At 38.3% G+C, this 15,705-nt stretch overlaps 1 protein-coding gene across 6 annotated transcripts in view; it reads right to left on the minus strand.

Annotated features, from left to right (window-relative positions):
• Nucleotides 1–15,705, minus strand: part of klhl13 (kelch-like family member 13) — an 85,465-nt gene that overhangs the window by 43,944 nt on the left and 25,816 nt on the right. The window contains exon 1 of one of the 6 annotated variants that reach the window (XM_057352623.1): nucleotides 9,265–9,815. The exons of 4 other annotated variants lie outside the window; for them this stretch is intronic. In XM_057352623.1, the coding sequence (XP_057208606.1) occupies nucleotides 9,265–9,362 (98 nt within the window). In that variant the 5' untranslated portion in view covers nucleotides 9,363–9,815. Of the gene's footprint in view, nucleotides 1–9,264; nucleotides 9,816–15,705 lie in introns of those variants that run through there. One more of the 6 variants, XM_057352649.1, reaches the window with a different exon arrangement.

Consider the following 15,705-nt stretch of genomic DNA (forward strand, 5'->3'; position numbering starts at 1 on the left):
ATTTGTAATGAAATATAAATATATATTTGATTCCATACTAGATTTTAGTAAAGGAGGAACACATGTAATAGTGATGATTAAGATAAAGATGCCCACTTTACTTGTACTCACTTTTGCTGTACAATAGTGTATTCAACATACATAGTAAAATACAAATGTAACATAATATTCTAGGGCTGCAGCTATCGATTATTTTAGTAATCGAGTATTCTACTGATTTTCCATCGATTAATCGGGTATTCGGATAATAAATACTTTTTTGTTATTAAAGAGAAATACTAAATATACAAGAGAAAATAAGACAGGTCTCTTAAAATTAACAACCAATTTGTTTCCTTTTTGGAAAAAATAAAATGTTTATTGCTGAAATTGCATACATTAATATCTGAGAAAAGTTAACCCATTTAATACATTACATTGCCATATTACATTCGAAATGCAATATAACACAAATGTATAAATAAGAAATATTAATAAAAATAGAAAGAACCATTTCAAAGGTAAACACCTAATTTCAGCTTATGCATGATGCATTAGTTTATCTAAATTAGTTTTAAGTTTCTTTTTTTTACTATTAAATAGTAATATATAGCCTATGACTTTTATTTTGGCAGGTTGTCTGAAGACTCATATTTTTTAGTATGTCTGTTTCTTCACCCAAACAATAAAATGTTTGAGAAATAAACTCTCAGAGCAACTCTGGAGATGAAGTTCATGTGTTCATGTCCTCATAAAGCGCAGACGCAGACAAATCCATGAGCATCACGCGTGTGGCACGTTAAACTGTGCTGTTCATTCACTCAGACACGCAGAGCAGCCAGATGGCATGTGTAAATAACAGGATTCGGCATCCGCTTTTGACTCAATGCAGCCGTAAAACAAGTTACACTCGCAAAGTAGAGTAAAACCAAGTAAAATAGCAGTTCACCATTTCAATAAGCTATCACTTATCAGCATGAGAAACACGTATGGGCATGTGAACAGACTAAAATGCGTGTGTCTCATACGTGAGACTTGAGAGCCCTGTAACATGTAGAGTTTAGCGGGCTGTGCGTCAGTAATAACGGTCTGCGGGGAAACACAGTGCTCCGTGTGTACTGTAGTTAAATGGATTAAACAAAGCTTCGAGGTAATTTGATTTTTTGTATTATTCGAGTAATTTGAGGAATCGTTTCAGCCTTATAATATTCATGGCTTGATATTTAAATGGTCATTTTACTGACACGTCACTATACACTATAAATAATTACCTGAGCCTAAAATATTTTTCTCGGGTCCGTTTGGCCTCACTACACGTCAGTAATGAATACATCCATGCTGTGTTTTTATCCATCGCTTGTCTAATCTAATTAAAATAAGTAAAATACATCATCCCACACAATATGGAGGATGAAATCAATGCATTAGATTATTCTTTTATCTTAATAATTCCTTTTTCATTACTGAAGCCTAATTTTCGATTTAAACAGCACAGTGTATCATTTCTAATAAAACCACACTGTGTGTAGGCCTACCTCAACATCAGACATTATAGATATTGAAATTAAATAACCAATGACTTCAACACAATATTTAAAGCAGATTTTTATTGACAGAAAAATAAACATTTAATTATCTTCAGGCTAACAATATTCTTGTCTCACCACAGAAGTATAGCGCGGCTCCATCTTTACATACTGTATAACAATCAAAAGCCCTGAGTTTCAGTCCTTACATCATGGTCTGTTGATTTAGATGTGTCAAATCAATCGAAAATCACGAAAATATAAGTTTACTCTCAAATCTGTACGTTTTTAAATAAAAAATTAAAATAAATAAACCGCTAAACGTGTTAGTGGGTGAGGTAAAACGTAATGACCGTTAATTTTTAAATGACGGGACTGCGCGGCAGAGCGGAGTATGCACACGCTCGAGCGCACACACATACAGTAACAGACAACCACACTAAAGAAATACACATGGATATATATGATTGTATTTTCATTTAGCTTAAATAGTTTATTATTTTCAGCCATTAAAGGGCACATTTATTAATTTCATTTGGTCAGTATAACATGTGTTAATGTGATCTTATAATTTCTGTATTGCATATGTCACTGACGTTTACCAGTTTTGACTATTTTTATCATTAAAAAATAAGCAATAAAGAACCATCATGTAACGTTATTTTGTGGTTGCAAAAATAACCAAAAAATAACCATCAGGGAACGTTGTTTTCTGGTTATTTTCTGGTTGCAAAAAATAACCAATAAATAACCATCATAGAACGTTATTTTCTGGTTAAAAAAACCCAATAAATAACCATCAGGGAACGTTATTTTCTGGTTATTTAAAAAAAAAAACCTGCAACGTTCTGGGAACGTTATTTTCTGGTTGCAAAAAATAAAACCTGAAAAGAACGTTCTTAGAACGTTTTTTTTGGTTCCCAAAAAAATAACCAAAAGGGAACCAAAAACTAACATTAGGGGAACGTTCTGTGTTTGGTGGGACATAGCCAGCGGACCAAGCTAACTCTTTAACTGTCAGGAATGCAAATGACAATAATCCATGCAATTTTTACATTTTAGTTCTGCAAATTGCTTTTTAATGTAGTATTCAGAAACACGTAAATATCAGAAGTGGCGTGTGTCAGGTTTGGTGAGGGGAAGAACCCAATTACAGACAGGCAGTGAAGGGGTTAACAGAGTTTTATTAACAAACAAAAACACCCTCAATGGGGAAAACTATAACAAAACAGGAACTCGGGACACAGTAACAAAACAAAAATGCAAAACAAAACACTTCCCACGAGGGGGCAAAAAGCAAACTAACCAAAAAGAGCGACGCTATGTCTTGCCAACACGTTTTAGGGTAGGCAAGGGCAAGGCAGGGCAAACACACGGCAAGGAGACACTCAGGACACAATAGCAACAAGCACACAGATAAGGACAGCACAAAACACAGACCAGCAACAATGCAACCACGAGGGACAAAGGGAACTGAGAACTTAAATAGGGAAACATTAACGAGGGGAGATTGCACCGGGACATAGAAGGGCAGGTGACAAGACTCAACACTAATGGGAACTAAACGGAGAAACAAAGGGGCGGGGCCAGAAGATGTGACACCAGAGAGAGAGGACATGGAAGGCCCACATGGCCAAAACGTCTCTGTCCACATAAAACAAGGGATACTGCCGTGATTCTGCCACAAGCTCGAGAAAGACATGACAAGATGAGGCAGAATCACGACAGCGTGACATAACTAATATTTCACCTTAGGTTGTACTCGGCAACGCTCCGCCTTTCTGCCATTCTTCTCCACGTGAGGCTGTTTACATCAGAGTGTGTGTGCGTATGACGCCACAGCATAAACGCATGCGGTGCTATTTTAACCAGTCAAAGGAAAAAAAAAGCGACATTCTTCTTCACAGTGATTTGAAGTCCCGCGGTAACACTACCGTGGATTTTTACTACCGTGGTGTACCGTATTACCGAACACCGGCACAAGCCTATTCGATAATCACTAGGAATTATTCAAAAATCGCACCCCTCCACGGCATGCAAGCATGTATAGGCTACACACACCTAGAGAAATAGGGGAGAGAGAGACCATTCACGCTTTCAATCTGTATGACAAATTTTAATTCATTAGGGAATAGGCTCTTAGCTCAAGCCATATAGTAATTTTAGGAAAACACGCAGAAACATATTAATATAATAAACATAACAAAATGACGGAACATATTGCGAATAGCCTGAATGATGGCACTTGCAGTATCAGCTGATCGGAAGCATATCATTAGCTATCATCTTGTGATGAGGGCTGTTGTTTGTTGATCTCATCATGAAACTAGCCGCCGATTGTGGCTGACCTGTGGATGGACCTGCTGGGTGTTTCTCCCTAAAATGAATGTGCATTGTAGCGGTTGACCTATAATAAGTTTGCACTGCACTTCACACAGAACTCATATCTGACATCGTCCCAAGTTACCGTATATGCCACGCATGTCTACAGTCAGTGTGCGTAGTCTACGTAATGTTAGCAAGACTTTTCTTCAGCTTTTAGGTGCGTTTTTAGTAGCGTCACCCTCTGGTTACATGAACACCTCACCACTGCATCAGCACTGAAGTGAATACACAGGGAATTGTTTTTTGTTGTTTTTTATTTTTAGACAACAATCACACAAACTATTCGATATTCTATAATTAAATCAACTAATCGAATATTCGAAAATCGTGACTCATCCCTATTCCATTTGCCTTAGTTCCTGTGCATTCAGGCATTTCAAAGCATCAATATAATATCTATTAATCGAAAATAATAATCGCAATTACAATATCGAGGTGAATAATTGACAACTATGATCATGCAGCCCTATGTGTGTGTGTTTGTCCACTCAATCACTTGCAATTTCCTGTGTGTGCATTGTAGTGAGTACGGACACATCTCTTTCGGCCTACTGAGCGTGAAAATTTCACTATGGGCAGCGGGTATATTTAGCAAGTGAGGTAACACTTCATGAACACACACAAAGCTAATACAACCTTTATTAAAACACATGCACATTACCCAAAGCACAAAAGAACAACCAGATGCAAACTAGGGATGGGCGATATTTTATCATTTGCGATATACCGGTGGAAATTCTACCTACGATAGGAATTAGGATAAATCCTAGTTGATGACGTATTTCTTTGTGAAAACCATTCACACATATGCGGAGCGAAAACGGGTATAGCGGAGGGCGGACGTGAAGTTGAGAAAGAGTTTGCACTAAAAGAGGAGCTCTAACTCTCGTGAAGGATATAGCACTGTAGATGCATCAAAGTTAATGTTAAGTTTCACTTTCATTTTATTTAATTCGTTTGTTAGTATTTGTTGATAGTCATAATACATTAAAACACCACAACATTTAGGTTGGACAAGTCTTTACTTAAACATTCGTTAGATATTATGCGCACGTGCGCATTGCACAAATTGTTTAATATGATTTCTTGGCTGTTATATACAGGATGCATGAAGAGTTTTAGGGCCATATCGCCCATGCCTAATCCAAACCTCCCCTTATTCTCTCACACCAACACACACACAGGGCGCAATTCTTAACAACTGGCTAGTGGCTACATCATGTTATTCAATATTTTTAGTATGTCTAAAACGGAGACCACCAAAATATAAAAAGAGGGATTCATGTGTCCAAGCAACATTTTGCCTCCCATTGAAAAACACAGAAACCACAGCTCACCCTGTAATCACACAACACCCGGTCAAAAAAATAAAAATAGACATTGTTTTTTGGGGCAAGGTTTAACTAGGAGGGGCTACAGGGTCAGGAACCCAACACTGTAATCAACAACCCCAAACCGTAAATCTAGAAACATTAAGAAACACTGATCCTTAAGGGGAAATTTGAAGGGACTGTGTACAGTTACGACCAGAATGCCATAAAGAAAGCAAAAAGACAGACGGGAGGCAAAAGAAATAAGTAACAAAACAATAAAGCAAACCAGGGGACTTTCTTGGACCATGTCTGTGACTTTAGAACTCAACTTGTAAAACCACTTTCAGAAGAATGATGTAGCACGAAAAAAGGTCATACAACCAATTAAAACATTTTAGGGTAAGGATTCACATTTATATTTTATAACTTTTTTTATTTTTCATTGGCTCAAGTTATAAAATATAGATGTGAATCCTTACCCTAAATTTTTTTAACCGGTTGAATGAAAACCTTTTCTCAGATCAGTAATACAGAAGAACACATTGAACTCTCTGCTTCATAGTTAATAGCTTCAAGTTAAACACTTCTGCAGTCGCATTTACTTTAATTTTTACGAAGATTACAATCAGCAGCATTTGCTTGAGGAAAGTTACACTCTTAAAAAAAAGGTTATTTTGGGGTTCTATATAGAACCATAGGGTTCTATACTCAGTTTCAAAGAACCTTTTATGCCAAAAAGGTTCAATAGCATCCAAAAGGGTTCCATTTAAGGTGAACGAACCTTTTTAATTGGCACAAAGGGTTCTTTGGGCTCAACTTTGCTTCATGCATTTGCAGTATCTGCCATAAATGTAATTGGCTTTTACCATTGGTTGGTTTTACATTGCTTTGTTAAATAGGCTATGCTTGATTGCAAAATAATGTTGGCATTCAGTACACTGCATTATCATGTTTATACTATTTTATTATTATTATTTAACATGTAACAAACATAAGGGTGTAATGTAATAATATGGGTATTACTTCATTGATCTTGTTTGCAACATAAGCAGCCTGCCATTTGTATTTAAAATGCATTTGTATTCATATTATGTTTTATTTTAGATGTTTTTTCAATAACATAAACAATAAAAATCATAATTTCGTTTTTTGACATAAAAGTCATTAACTTATGAGATATGATATTATGATTGTCTCCGGCGTTTCATCTCGTCACCGCGTTCAAAACCTGTTTGCATTCCAACGGTCAAGGAGAGTCAAGTGCATTGTGTCTGGTTAACAGAGACATTTATGTGGTAAGTCAAAAAAATAAATTACTTTGTTAAATAAATTACATGTTACAAACTTTCATTATCTTGTGTCAGAATAGTTTGTGCACAAAATATCTGGAATATGTTTCACTTAACGGATTAATCATTTAAAACGAACAGTGTGAAACATTTTGGCAGCCAGCATGGAATAGACTTACAATATAAGTAAATAATGTTTTATTTTATATATTAGCATTCATAGAACTGGACTACAGGTTCTCAGCAACCTGTTTGCAAAGGAGGTTTCAATGCTTCTGATGTATATTTACGCCTGCCCGCTCACAGAAGCAGTGTTGCGGGGTTAGAGCATCACTACCGTGAGCGTCGCGACGTTGAACAGGGCCTGCTGAAGGAAGCGCTTGTGTGGTTTCTCAGCAGATGACGGTTGTAAAAGATTGCATCAATAAATATGTTTATAATACATTTAAACATGGTTTTTGTACCTTGTTTTTTCTGTGTTTAGCATCAGAGAGAGGGATAGATGTTGTCTTGATGTTGTCATGCAAGTATGTGATCATTTTGATCTAAATTTGTACATTTTTTAAATATAAAAGGTATTAGTGTGCACTGCACGTGGTCTTTGTGTTGAAGATGCTTCATGAAATCATGCATGTGCGATTTGGGAAGAACCTTATAGAGACTGCTCTTCAGCTTCTGACAATCAACATCTTGGAGACGTGTAGAGACGTGGAGTCCAGAAAGAAAATGTGTAAGTAATTGTGTTTGGTCTAAAATGGGCCTGATGTTTATTTCTTAACAGACACCTTACTTTTTAGTTTATCTGAAACAGTGTGCTGATAACTTACGTTTTGTTTTTATGTTTACAGTGGTGTTGCAGATATGGAGAGGGACGCTGCACTGCTCATTTGACCATTTTTAGCAGATTTCACTTCTAAACAGCAAATTCACGTGCACTTTGTGACAGTGTATGACTTTATTGTGTTCCATCAACGTATAATTAAAATAATGATTCTGCCGCACTGTCAAATTTAATTACTCTGCTTACTTTTAACCCCAAATATTTCCAAACCTCAGACTTCACCCTTTTAGAAGGGGGATAAATCGTCGGCAGTGTTCCTCCTTCCGCCGTGCTTCCTCTCCGTGTGGTACTGTTTACATCAGAGTGCGCACGCGTCTTTTGCTCAGCAGCACAGTGTACTTTTATCCGGTTCATGAAAAATAAACAAATACGCGTTCTAAAAACCAAAATGCTGATCTATATTTTCCCGCGGTATTTGAAAGTGCCCGCGATACCAACACCACACAAACAATTATCGCGGTTATTCACATTACAGAATATCGGCTCATGTCTATTTAGCACTATTTGTTTGAACTTTTTAGTGGGTATAAAAGACGGTCTATCCTGATTCCCAAATTGTACAACCATATTTATGATGTATTATTTTGCCATAATGAATGAACCTTGTGGTTATTGGTTTAATGCGAGTTTGTACATTTAAAGACTTATGAATTCGTGGTTGAATGCTCTCACACTAAAATTACTTTAAGTGTTATTTCACTAGTAAGTTAACATATTTCTTAAATTCTTAGATTATGTATCATTTATTTTGGTGCTATTATTTTGATAATTTATGGGTGATACTCGTGTCATGTTTACAGTCATTAAAATATTTAATAATCAAACTGTTCTATTAAATGTTTTTTTTATTCCAAATGTAATTCTACTGTGGCTACTTATGGCAAGAATACATATTTTAACCATATTTTATTCATATTTTCAATAAAGGACAAATAAAAATGAACCATGATGATAGAACCTTAAAAGGTTCAATAATAGAACCATTTACCAGTCTGCTAAGAACCCTATAGGGTTTGAACCCTTAAAAAGGGTTCTTTAAGGAACCTATGAAGCGCCTGATAGAAGCTTTTTTGGTTCAATATAGAACCTTTTCTTTTAAGAGTGTATGATGAAGAATAAAATAAGTGATATTTGTGGTATAATATTATCACATCACGGTATGGCAAAAATTAGATAACTGGGTTTAGATGCTATTTTATTCCCCATCTACTTTTCTTGCAACTACTTTAAGATGTTTTATTGATCCGATGAGTAGTGCGCATTTATTTAAGCATTAATTTATGATAAGTTGTCTCTGTGTTAAAAGACAACCTTAATTTTTTCTAGCCTAAACATGATCAACCATGATTTTGCATGGTGAGCTCTATTGATCGTTCCGGAATAAGAAACAAGCGGAAGCTCTACCGGTCATGTATCGTGTATCATCCAGCATCAGTACTGCATCCTCCAGCAGCCCACCGTGCCCCCACCCAACACACGCGCCTAAATCCAGGGCACACGACACGCCAGGACAAAAGATTGCTTTAATGGCTTTTATCTCGGCCCGGTTCGACCAAGCGCACATAAATCCTTCAAGCGGATACAGAGAGAATGGAGAAAGAAAGCGCACGGAGGGAAATAAGAGCAGGGGAGGAGGGTGCATTAAATCCCGCATCCTCAGTGCATGTGCAACACCAGGCGATGCGGAAGCACGTTAAACGTCATAAAATGTAAAAGCCATGACCGTGCATTATGTCTTTAAACTGTAAAACAAGCTTTCTAAATGCTCACAATTAGGTTATAAACGGAAACAGAGACACTGACCCCAGCACATCAACAGCATCCACAGTGAATATATATAAAAGCGCACGACAAATAAACGCAGGCGCCCTCAAAACACCAATATTCATATTTTAAAAACTCAAATTTACGTTAATATTACAACTACTTACATGTATGCGGGCGACAGTGGCGAGGACCTGGACGTTTTGAGAACGGGTACGGGAAATTTCCAGCTAACGGGCGAACCGCTTTTCCATTTCAACGGCATGTTTTTCCAATCACCACCTCAGAGATACAGCGCGAATGATGAGAAAGGTGAAAAACGAGTCCACGAAGAGGCGGCCAGCGCGGGCTTCCATCCCTGTCAGCCCTCGCCGAGAGCAGGGAGGAGGAAAGAGCAGGATACAGACAGCCCTATTTGACAACGCGCAGCTCCTTCCCAGCCGAGGCAGCCCTGTTTGTATTTCAAGTGAATGTAGTCAGAAAACGGAACGAACGCTGAGCCGAGAGGTGAAAAGCAGGTGTGCCTGAGCCGCGGTGCGTATCACCTCCTGAGAAAGACAGAGGAGTGATGATGAAGAGGACAGAAAAGGGAGGGAGGGGAGGAAAAAATAGGCACCGTCGCGTCCGGTCAGTGCAGAGATGACACATGCGCGGTCGGTGCGCTGGATGTTCAGCAATAGTGCCACCTTGTTCGCAATTCTCATGCAGGCTGACTGCAGAGCGAGCAAAAGCTCAGCGCTCAGATAAGACTTTAATGAGATGACATAAAATACGACACAACTGCGGGCTAGGGAAATATACAAACCGAGCGCTATTTAGCCTACACAATCAATAAAAACATAGCTTTGCTTCATCAATAAATCCCCATGCTGATGTCCATTGTAAGAGACAGGTCTTTGCAAAACATCAAGCCAGACGGCGTAAGCAGGGCACAAACTCCGCCGCGGGGCTCTTCACCCACTGCCGTGACAGTACATGTCAAAGAAGATTAAAAAAAAGACACCGCAGTCGTTTCTGCGATTAGGTCCGTCTTTGTTAAAAGGCTTGACAAGATGTCAGTAGATGCCATTTCGCGTGTTCAAACGCTTTCTGGAAACGCAGAAATATTTTGCACACGCCAAGCTTTGCTTTTCGCAAAGCTTTGATTTTTTTTTTTTTTTTTAATTTACACAATTAAAGAAATTATTTCCAGAACCAGTAGGCTAACTAAGAAATTCAGTTACGGTAATGGGTATACAGTAATTCCAAATATCATTTCACTTGGATTAAATGGCAGAAAAGACAGGTGGTTATACGTGATGACAGATTTGGAAAGTGGAGTGGGGAGCAACATTATGTGTACATTTTCTTATGTTGTCAGACACGGATGCTGGAAACTCTCTGAACATAATCAGAAAGACTCCTGGTGCTGAGACAGCCAGCTCTGATGTGTTTGAGAAGCGATTTGGCACATACAGCCGCAGAAAAAATTAAGAGACCATTCCAAATTTTCATTTCAAATCAGCATTGCTAGATGTATTGTGGTCAATCGATTCCAGTCCCGCGTTTGTTGAATTTCAACAAAGTCAAACCTCAGGAATGATATAAAGTCATCCAACAGCAAATGTGAAACAGCACGACAATACATGTGAAAACTGTGATAGGTCGTCACATAAAAAATATTTGTTTGAACCTTAGGGCTGTCACGATTATGAAATTTGGCTGACGATTAATTGTCTTATAAATCATTGCGATTATGACGATTAATTGTCTGTTTTAGAGCTTTGACTTTTAATTCTCATACATTTTTTATTCAGCTTTGAAACGACCATATTGTTCTGAATATAAAGACTATGTTCTTTTTCTTGGAAATACATAAGAAAAAATTGGGTCATCATACTTAAGGTTTAGGCTTTTACCTGTCAATAATACAACCACCAAATACTTGTAAATTAAGTAAATTGATCAGGAGTGAATTGAAGCCACCATTAAAATTCTATCAGTCATAGAAAAGCTTCTAATCTGTTTTTTTTCTCTCACTTGCAAGACTACAATAAAAGTTTACTTCTATGTTAATGAGATTTTGGTAGACTGGTTTTCACACTGAAATAATATTAAATTGTACTGCAGGTTATTTTTATGGTATATGCTTTAGTTTTTTTAAAGTGATTGTGTTGTGGTGGTACATTTACAAGTATTACCATGCTTTAGTTACAATAAAATATGAAATATGCATATGCAGCACAGCTCCCCCTAGTGTCTTCTATAGAGATGTGCAATAATTGCGATGATCTGAAACCATCGCGATGAGGTCAAACAATCGTGATGAGACGATTATTTAATAATCGTGACAGCCCTACATACAGTGGCAAGAAAAAGTATGTGAACCTTTTGTAATTTCATGGTTTTCTGAATAAATTTGTCATAAAATGTGATCTAATCTTCATCTAAGTCAAGGGTATTGACAAATAAAATGTGTCTAAAATAATAACAACATTTTTTTGATCTTTCATGTCTTTATTGAGAACAACCAAAAAAACTGGTAGTGCTTGTGGAAAATGTATGTGAACCCTTGAGTTAATGACCTCAAAAAAGCTAATTGGAGTCAGGTTTTGGCACACCTGGAGTCTCGTTAAGATAATACGTTTGGAGGTGTGGACTACAGCTACTTTGACTGATAAAAACCCCTCAAACTTTTGGAGTTTGCTCTGCACAAGAAGAACACGCTTATGTGAGCCATGCCTCGCCAAAAAGAGCTTTCAGAGGATCTACGATTAAAGCTGGCAAGGGTTACAAAGTTATTTAAAAGACTTTAGAAATTCACCAGTCTACAGTTAGGCAAACAATCTACAAATGGAGACACTTTGGGAATGTTGCTACTCTACCAAGAAGTGGGCGCCCAGTCAAAATGACACCAAGAGCACAACGAAGACTCGTCAATAAGGTAAAGAAACAACCCCGAATGACAGCCAAAGATTTGAAGGCATCATTGGAACTTGTTATCATCTCTGTTCATGAGTCAATACGTATACAATACGTAAAACACTGAACAAGCAGGGTATCCACGGCAGGACACCACGAAGGAAGCCACTTCTTACTAAAAAGAACATTGCTGCACGCCTGAAGTTTGCAAAAGAGCACATTGACACCCCACAGCGGTATTGGCAAAATGTTTTGTGGACTGATGAAGCTAAGATTGAACTATTTGGAAAAAACACACAGCGCTACATCTGGCGTAGAAAGGGCACGGCATATCATCATGAAAACATCATCCCAACTGTAAAGTATGGTGGAGGAAACATCATGATTTGGGCCTGCTTTGCTGCATTAGGGCCTGGCCAGCTTGGAATCATTGAAGAGAAAGATAAATTCCCAAGTATATCAGACAATTCTTCAGGATAATGTGAGAATGTCTGTACGTCAGCTGAAACTGTGTAGAAGGTGGGTGATGCAACAGGACAACGACCCAAAACACCAGAGCAAGTCCACAACAGAATGGCTTCAGAAAATCACAATCCGCCTGTTGGAGTGGCCAAGTCAGAGCCCAGACCTCAACCCAATAGAGATGCTATGGATTGACTTGAAGAGGGCCTTACACATGAGACGTCCAAAGAATATGACAGAGCTAATGCAGTTCTGCCAGGAAGAATGGGCTAAAATTCCTCCACAACGATGTGCAGGTCTGATCCACAGCTACAGGAAGCGCCTGGTTGAGGTTATTGCTGCCAAGGGGGGTCAACCAGTTATTAATTCTAAGGGTTCACTTACTTTTTCCACTGCTATTTTGAATGTTGAATGAGTGTGTTCAATAAAGACATGAAAGATCAGAATTTTTTGTGTTATTATTTTTAAACACATTATGTTTGTCAATACCCTTGACTTAGATGAAGATCAGATCACATTTTATGACAAATTTATTCAGAAAACAATGAAATTCCAAAAAGTTCACATTAGGGCTGGGCGATGTGACAATGTTATCGTATATCGCCGATGTCTCGCAAATATCCCTATGTCGATTACAACAGACCAGACGATAATTGATAATAATGGAAAATATGCGTTATAACATTATCATGCGATGTAGGCTTTAGCGTGAACATTAATGTTCATATGCCCAGGAAGTCAGTAACAGCGACAGAATTTTGGAAGCGCTGTTTTGTTCGGTCAGTTGAATGTGCTGCTGTTTTCTGCCGGTCGCTGCACAGATAGACCAAGAGAAAGACGAGCTGCGTCGGCAAAGCAAAACCTCAGGCTCGCGGGACTGTACCGGTGTTCGAACTGTCCTACCCTGTCAGATTTTCCTACCGCAGGGCAAACCTTAATATAATCTAAACCACATCGACAAAATAAACAGGTAGAATGATTTTACAATGCAAAATACCCTGTCAGATAGTCCTACCATTTTAAAATAAACATGTAGGATTAATTTAAAGTGCAACACCCAATCAAATTGTACTATAGGTATTAAATAACATGTAGAATGATTTAACAATGAAAATACACCATCATATTCCCGTAACAGTATAAAATAAACAGGTAGGATGATTTTATAGCGCAAAAAATGACGTAACATTGATGTGCGCATACCTGGTAGGATAATCTGACGGGTAGGATGAAATTTCAGGAGATCTGCAACATTTTTCTACTGCATAAAATCTATGGTTTATCTACACGCTTTACCTGATGAAAGAAGTCACTGCAACACTGGTGTTTGTTTGGCACTGTTCTGCCAATTTATGCTACCCTGTCAAATTTTGCTACCTTCATACAAAACAGGACTAACCCCTCCCCCAACCCAACCCTTACACCTAAGTTACCCCTCCACCAACCCAATCACAACATGAGGGTAGCAAAATTCTATGGGTAGCATAAATTGACAGAACACCGGAACGAATTCCCTCCCCGTCCGTATCAGCAGATTGATCATCTGCCCAACGTTGCATGAAGTCAAACACACCCGATATTATGGGATATCGCAATGATTTTAAAGTCGATTATCGATAAAAAAAAATGTAACACATCGCCCAGCCCTAGTTCACATACTTTTTCTTGCCACTGTATATTACTGTTGTAATTAAAAGTGGATGTGAATTTGTTTTCTTTGCAGTATTTGAAGTCTAACAAAACACAGAGCATCTTTTCTGTTATTTTTACCTGTTTCTCCAGTTTTCATTTCTGCAAATACATTTTTGATTGAAATTTGAGATAAAGTAGTTCACACATTGAAACAAAAACAATCATTTTACCTAAACACAGAAATCAGAAAAGCAGTCTCTGAAATGGTCTCTTAATTTTTTCAGCAGCTGTATTTAGATACAGATTGGAAATACCAAGGACCAGTAATATCCAGAGCAACAAGCTTAAAAAATTCACATTGCCTGTTATGGATCATGTTATAAGCTAGGCTTAGAGATGGCAAGATCATCAGAGGCCATCAGGAGGTTAATTCTGTCCATTCCCTCATACCACGGATCAGGTGTGGCGTCAGATTTATATCACCAGGACTTGAATTTACAAAAGCTACGGAATTTATTACCTCGAATCTTATTTTCCTTAATTTTAATTACTTAAAAATCTTTTTGCATTAATTCACCATCCAAAAAATTTGGGTTGTGAAATTCAGGTTTTCAATTATTCAAGTTCACGCTTTCAGGTCATAAAATTCACCAAATTCGATTTGAGAATTTCATTTGGCTATAACCAGTGTAACATCCGGGAATAACCAGTGTAACATCCTGGAATGCAAGGAAGAACAATCGACCGTCGACAAAGAATAGAACTCAGGAGGTAACAGCCTCTAGGTGGCGCTTTGGTAGCGCGGCCGCCATTTAGAGCACCTACAGTAAATGTTGTAATTGTAAGCAGGGGCGGACTTATCCATTAGGCAAAGGTAGGCAATCGCCTTGGGCCCGAGTTACCAGGGGCCTCCAAAAGGCAGGGGTGGACTAAAACAATAAGCCATGTCAGCAGCCACGTAGAGCCCCAAGGAATCATCAAAGTAGTCGGGATCCCCGTTCACGTTTTAGCGTTATTACATTTGTACGAATGCACCCCCCATTAAAGATTGGAATGGACCATTCCATTAGCACCGTATATGCGCGAGACGAGGGCACTCACTTAATCCTTGGTGTTTCGAGTCAGATCCGTGGGCGTGGCTTGTTGGTTTTGACTAAATCTTTGTTGTTTCAAGTCTTACGAAACCTTTACCCTAACCCTAACCTTACTGTAACCATGTAAACTACCTATGATTGTTAAAATTGACGAAAAAACACGTTTGGGTGATCACGTCTGACTCGAAACACCAAGGATTTAGTGAGTGCCCGAGACGAGTTCAACACTAGCAAGAGAAAGGTAACGCAGCGGCAGAGTTAGTAGAGCAGCTTGCCCACAGCGAAAGTGTCACCTTTTCCACCAAGGCAGTTTCGGTGCTGGTTCGGAGCCAGAGCCTAGTTCCAAATCGGTTCTTTGTCTTTCCACATCCAAAGCACCAGCTCCGAACCAGAAAAAGTGGTTCTTATCTAGCACCGAAACGTTGCTGGGCTAGAAGTAAGAACTGCTTGCAACAGGTGCTGGGGGCGGGGTTACCGTGACCACTGACGAACACTGACCGCCATTTTGAAATTCAATTC

This window comes from Triplophysa rosa, linkage group LG2, assembly GCF_024868665.1.
Source record: "Triplophysa rosa linkage group LG2, Trosa_1v2, whole genome shotgun sequence".
Taxonomy (NCBI): Eukaryota; Metazoa; Chordata; class Actinopteri; order Cypriniformes; family Nemacheilidae; genus Triplophysa; species Triplophysa rosa.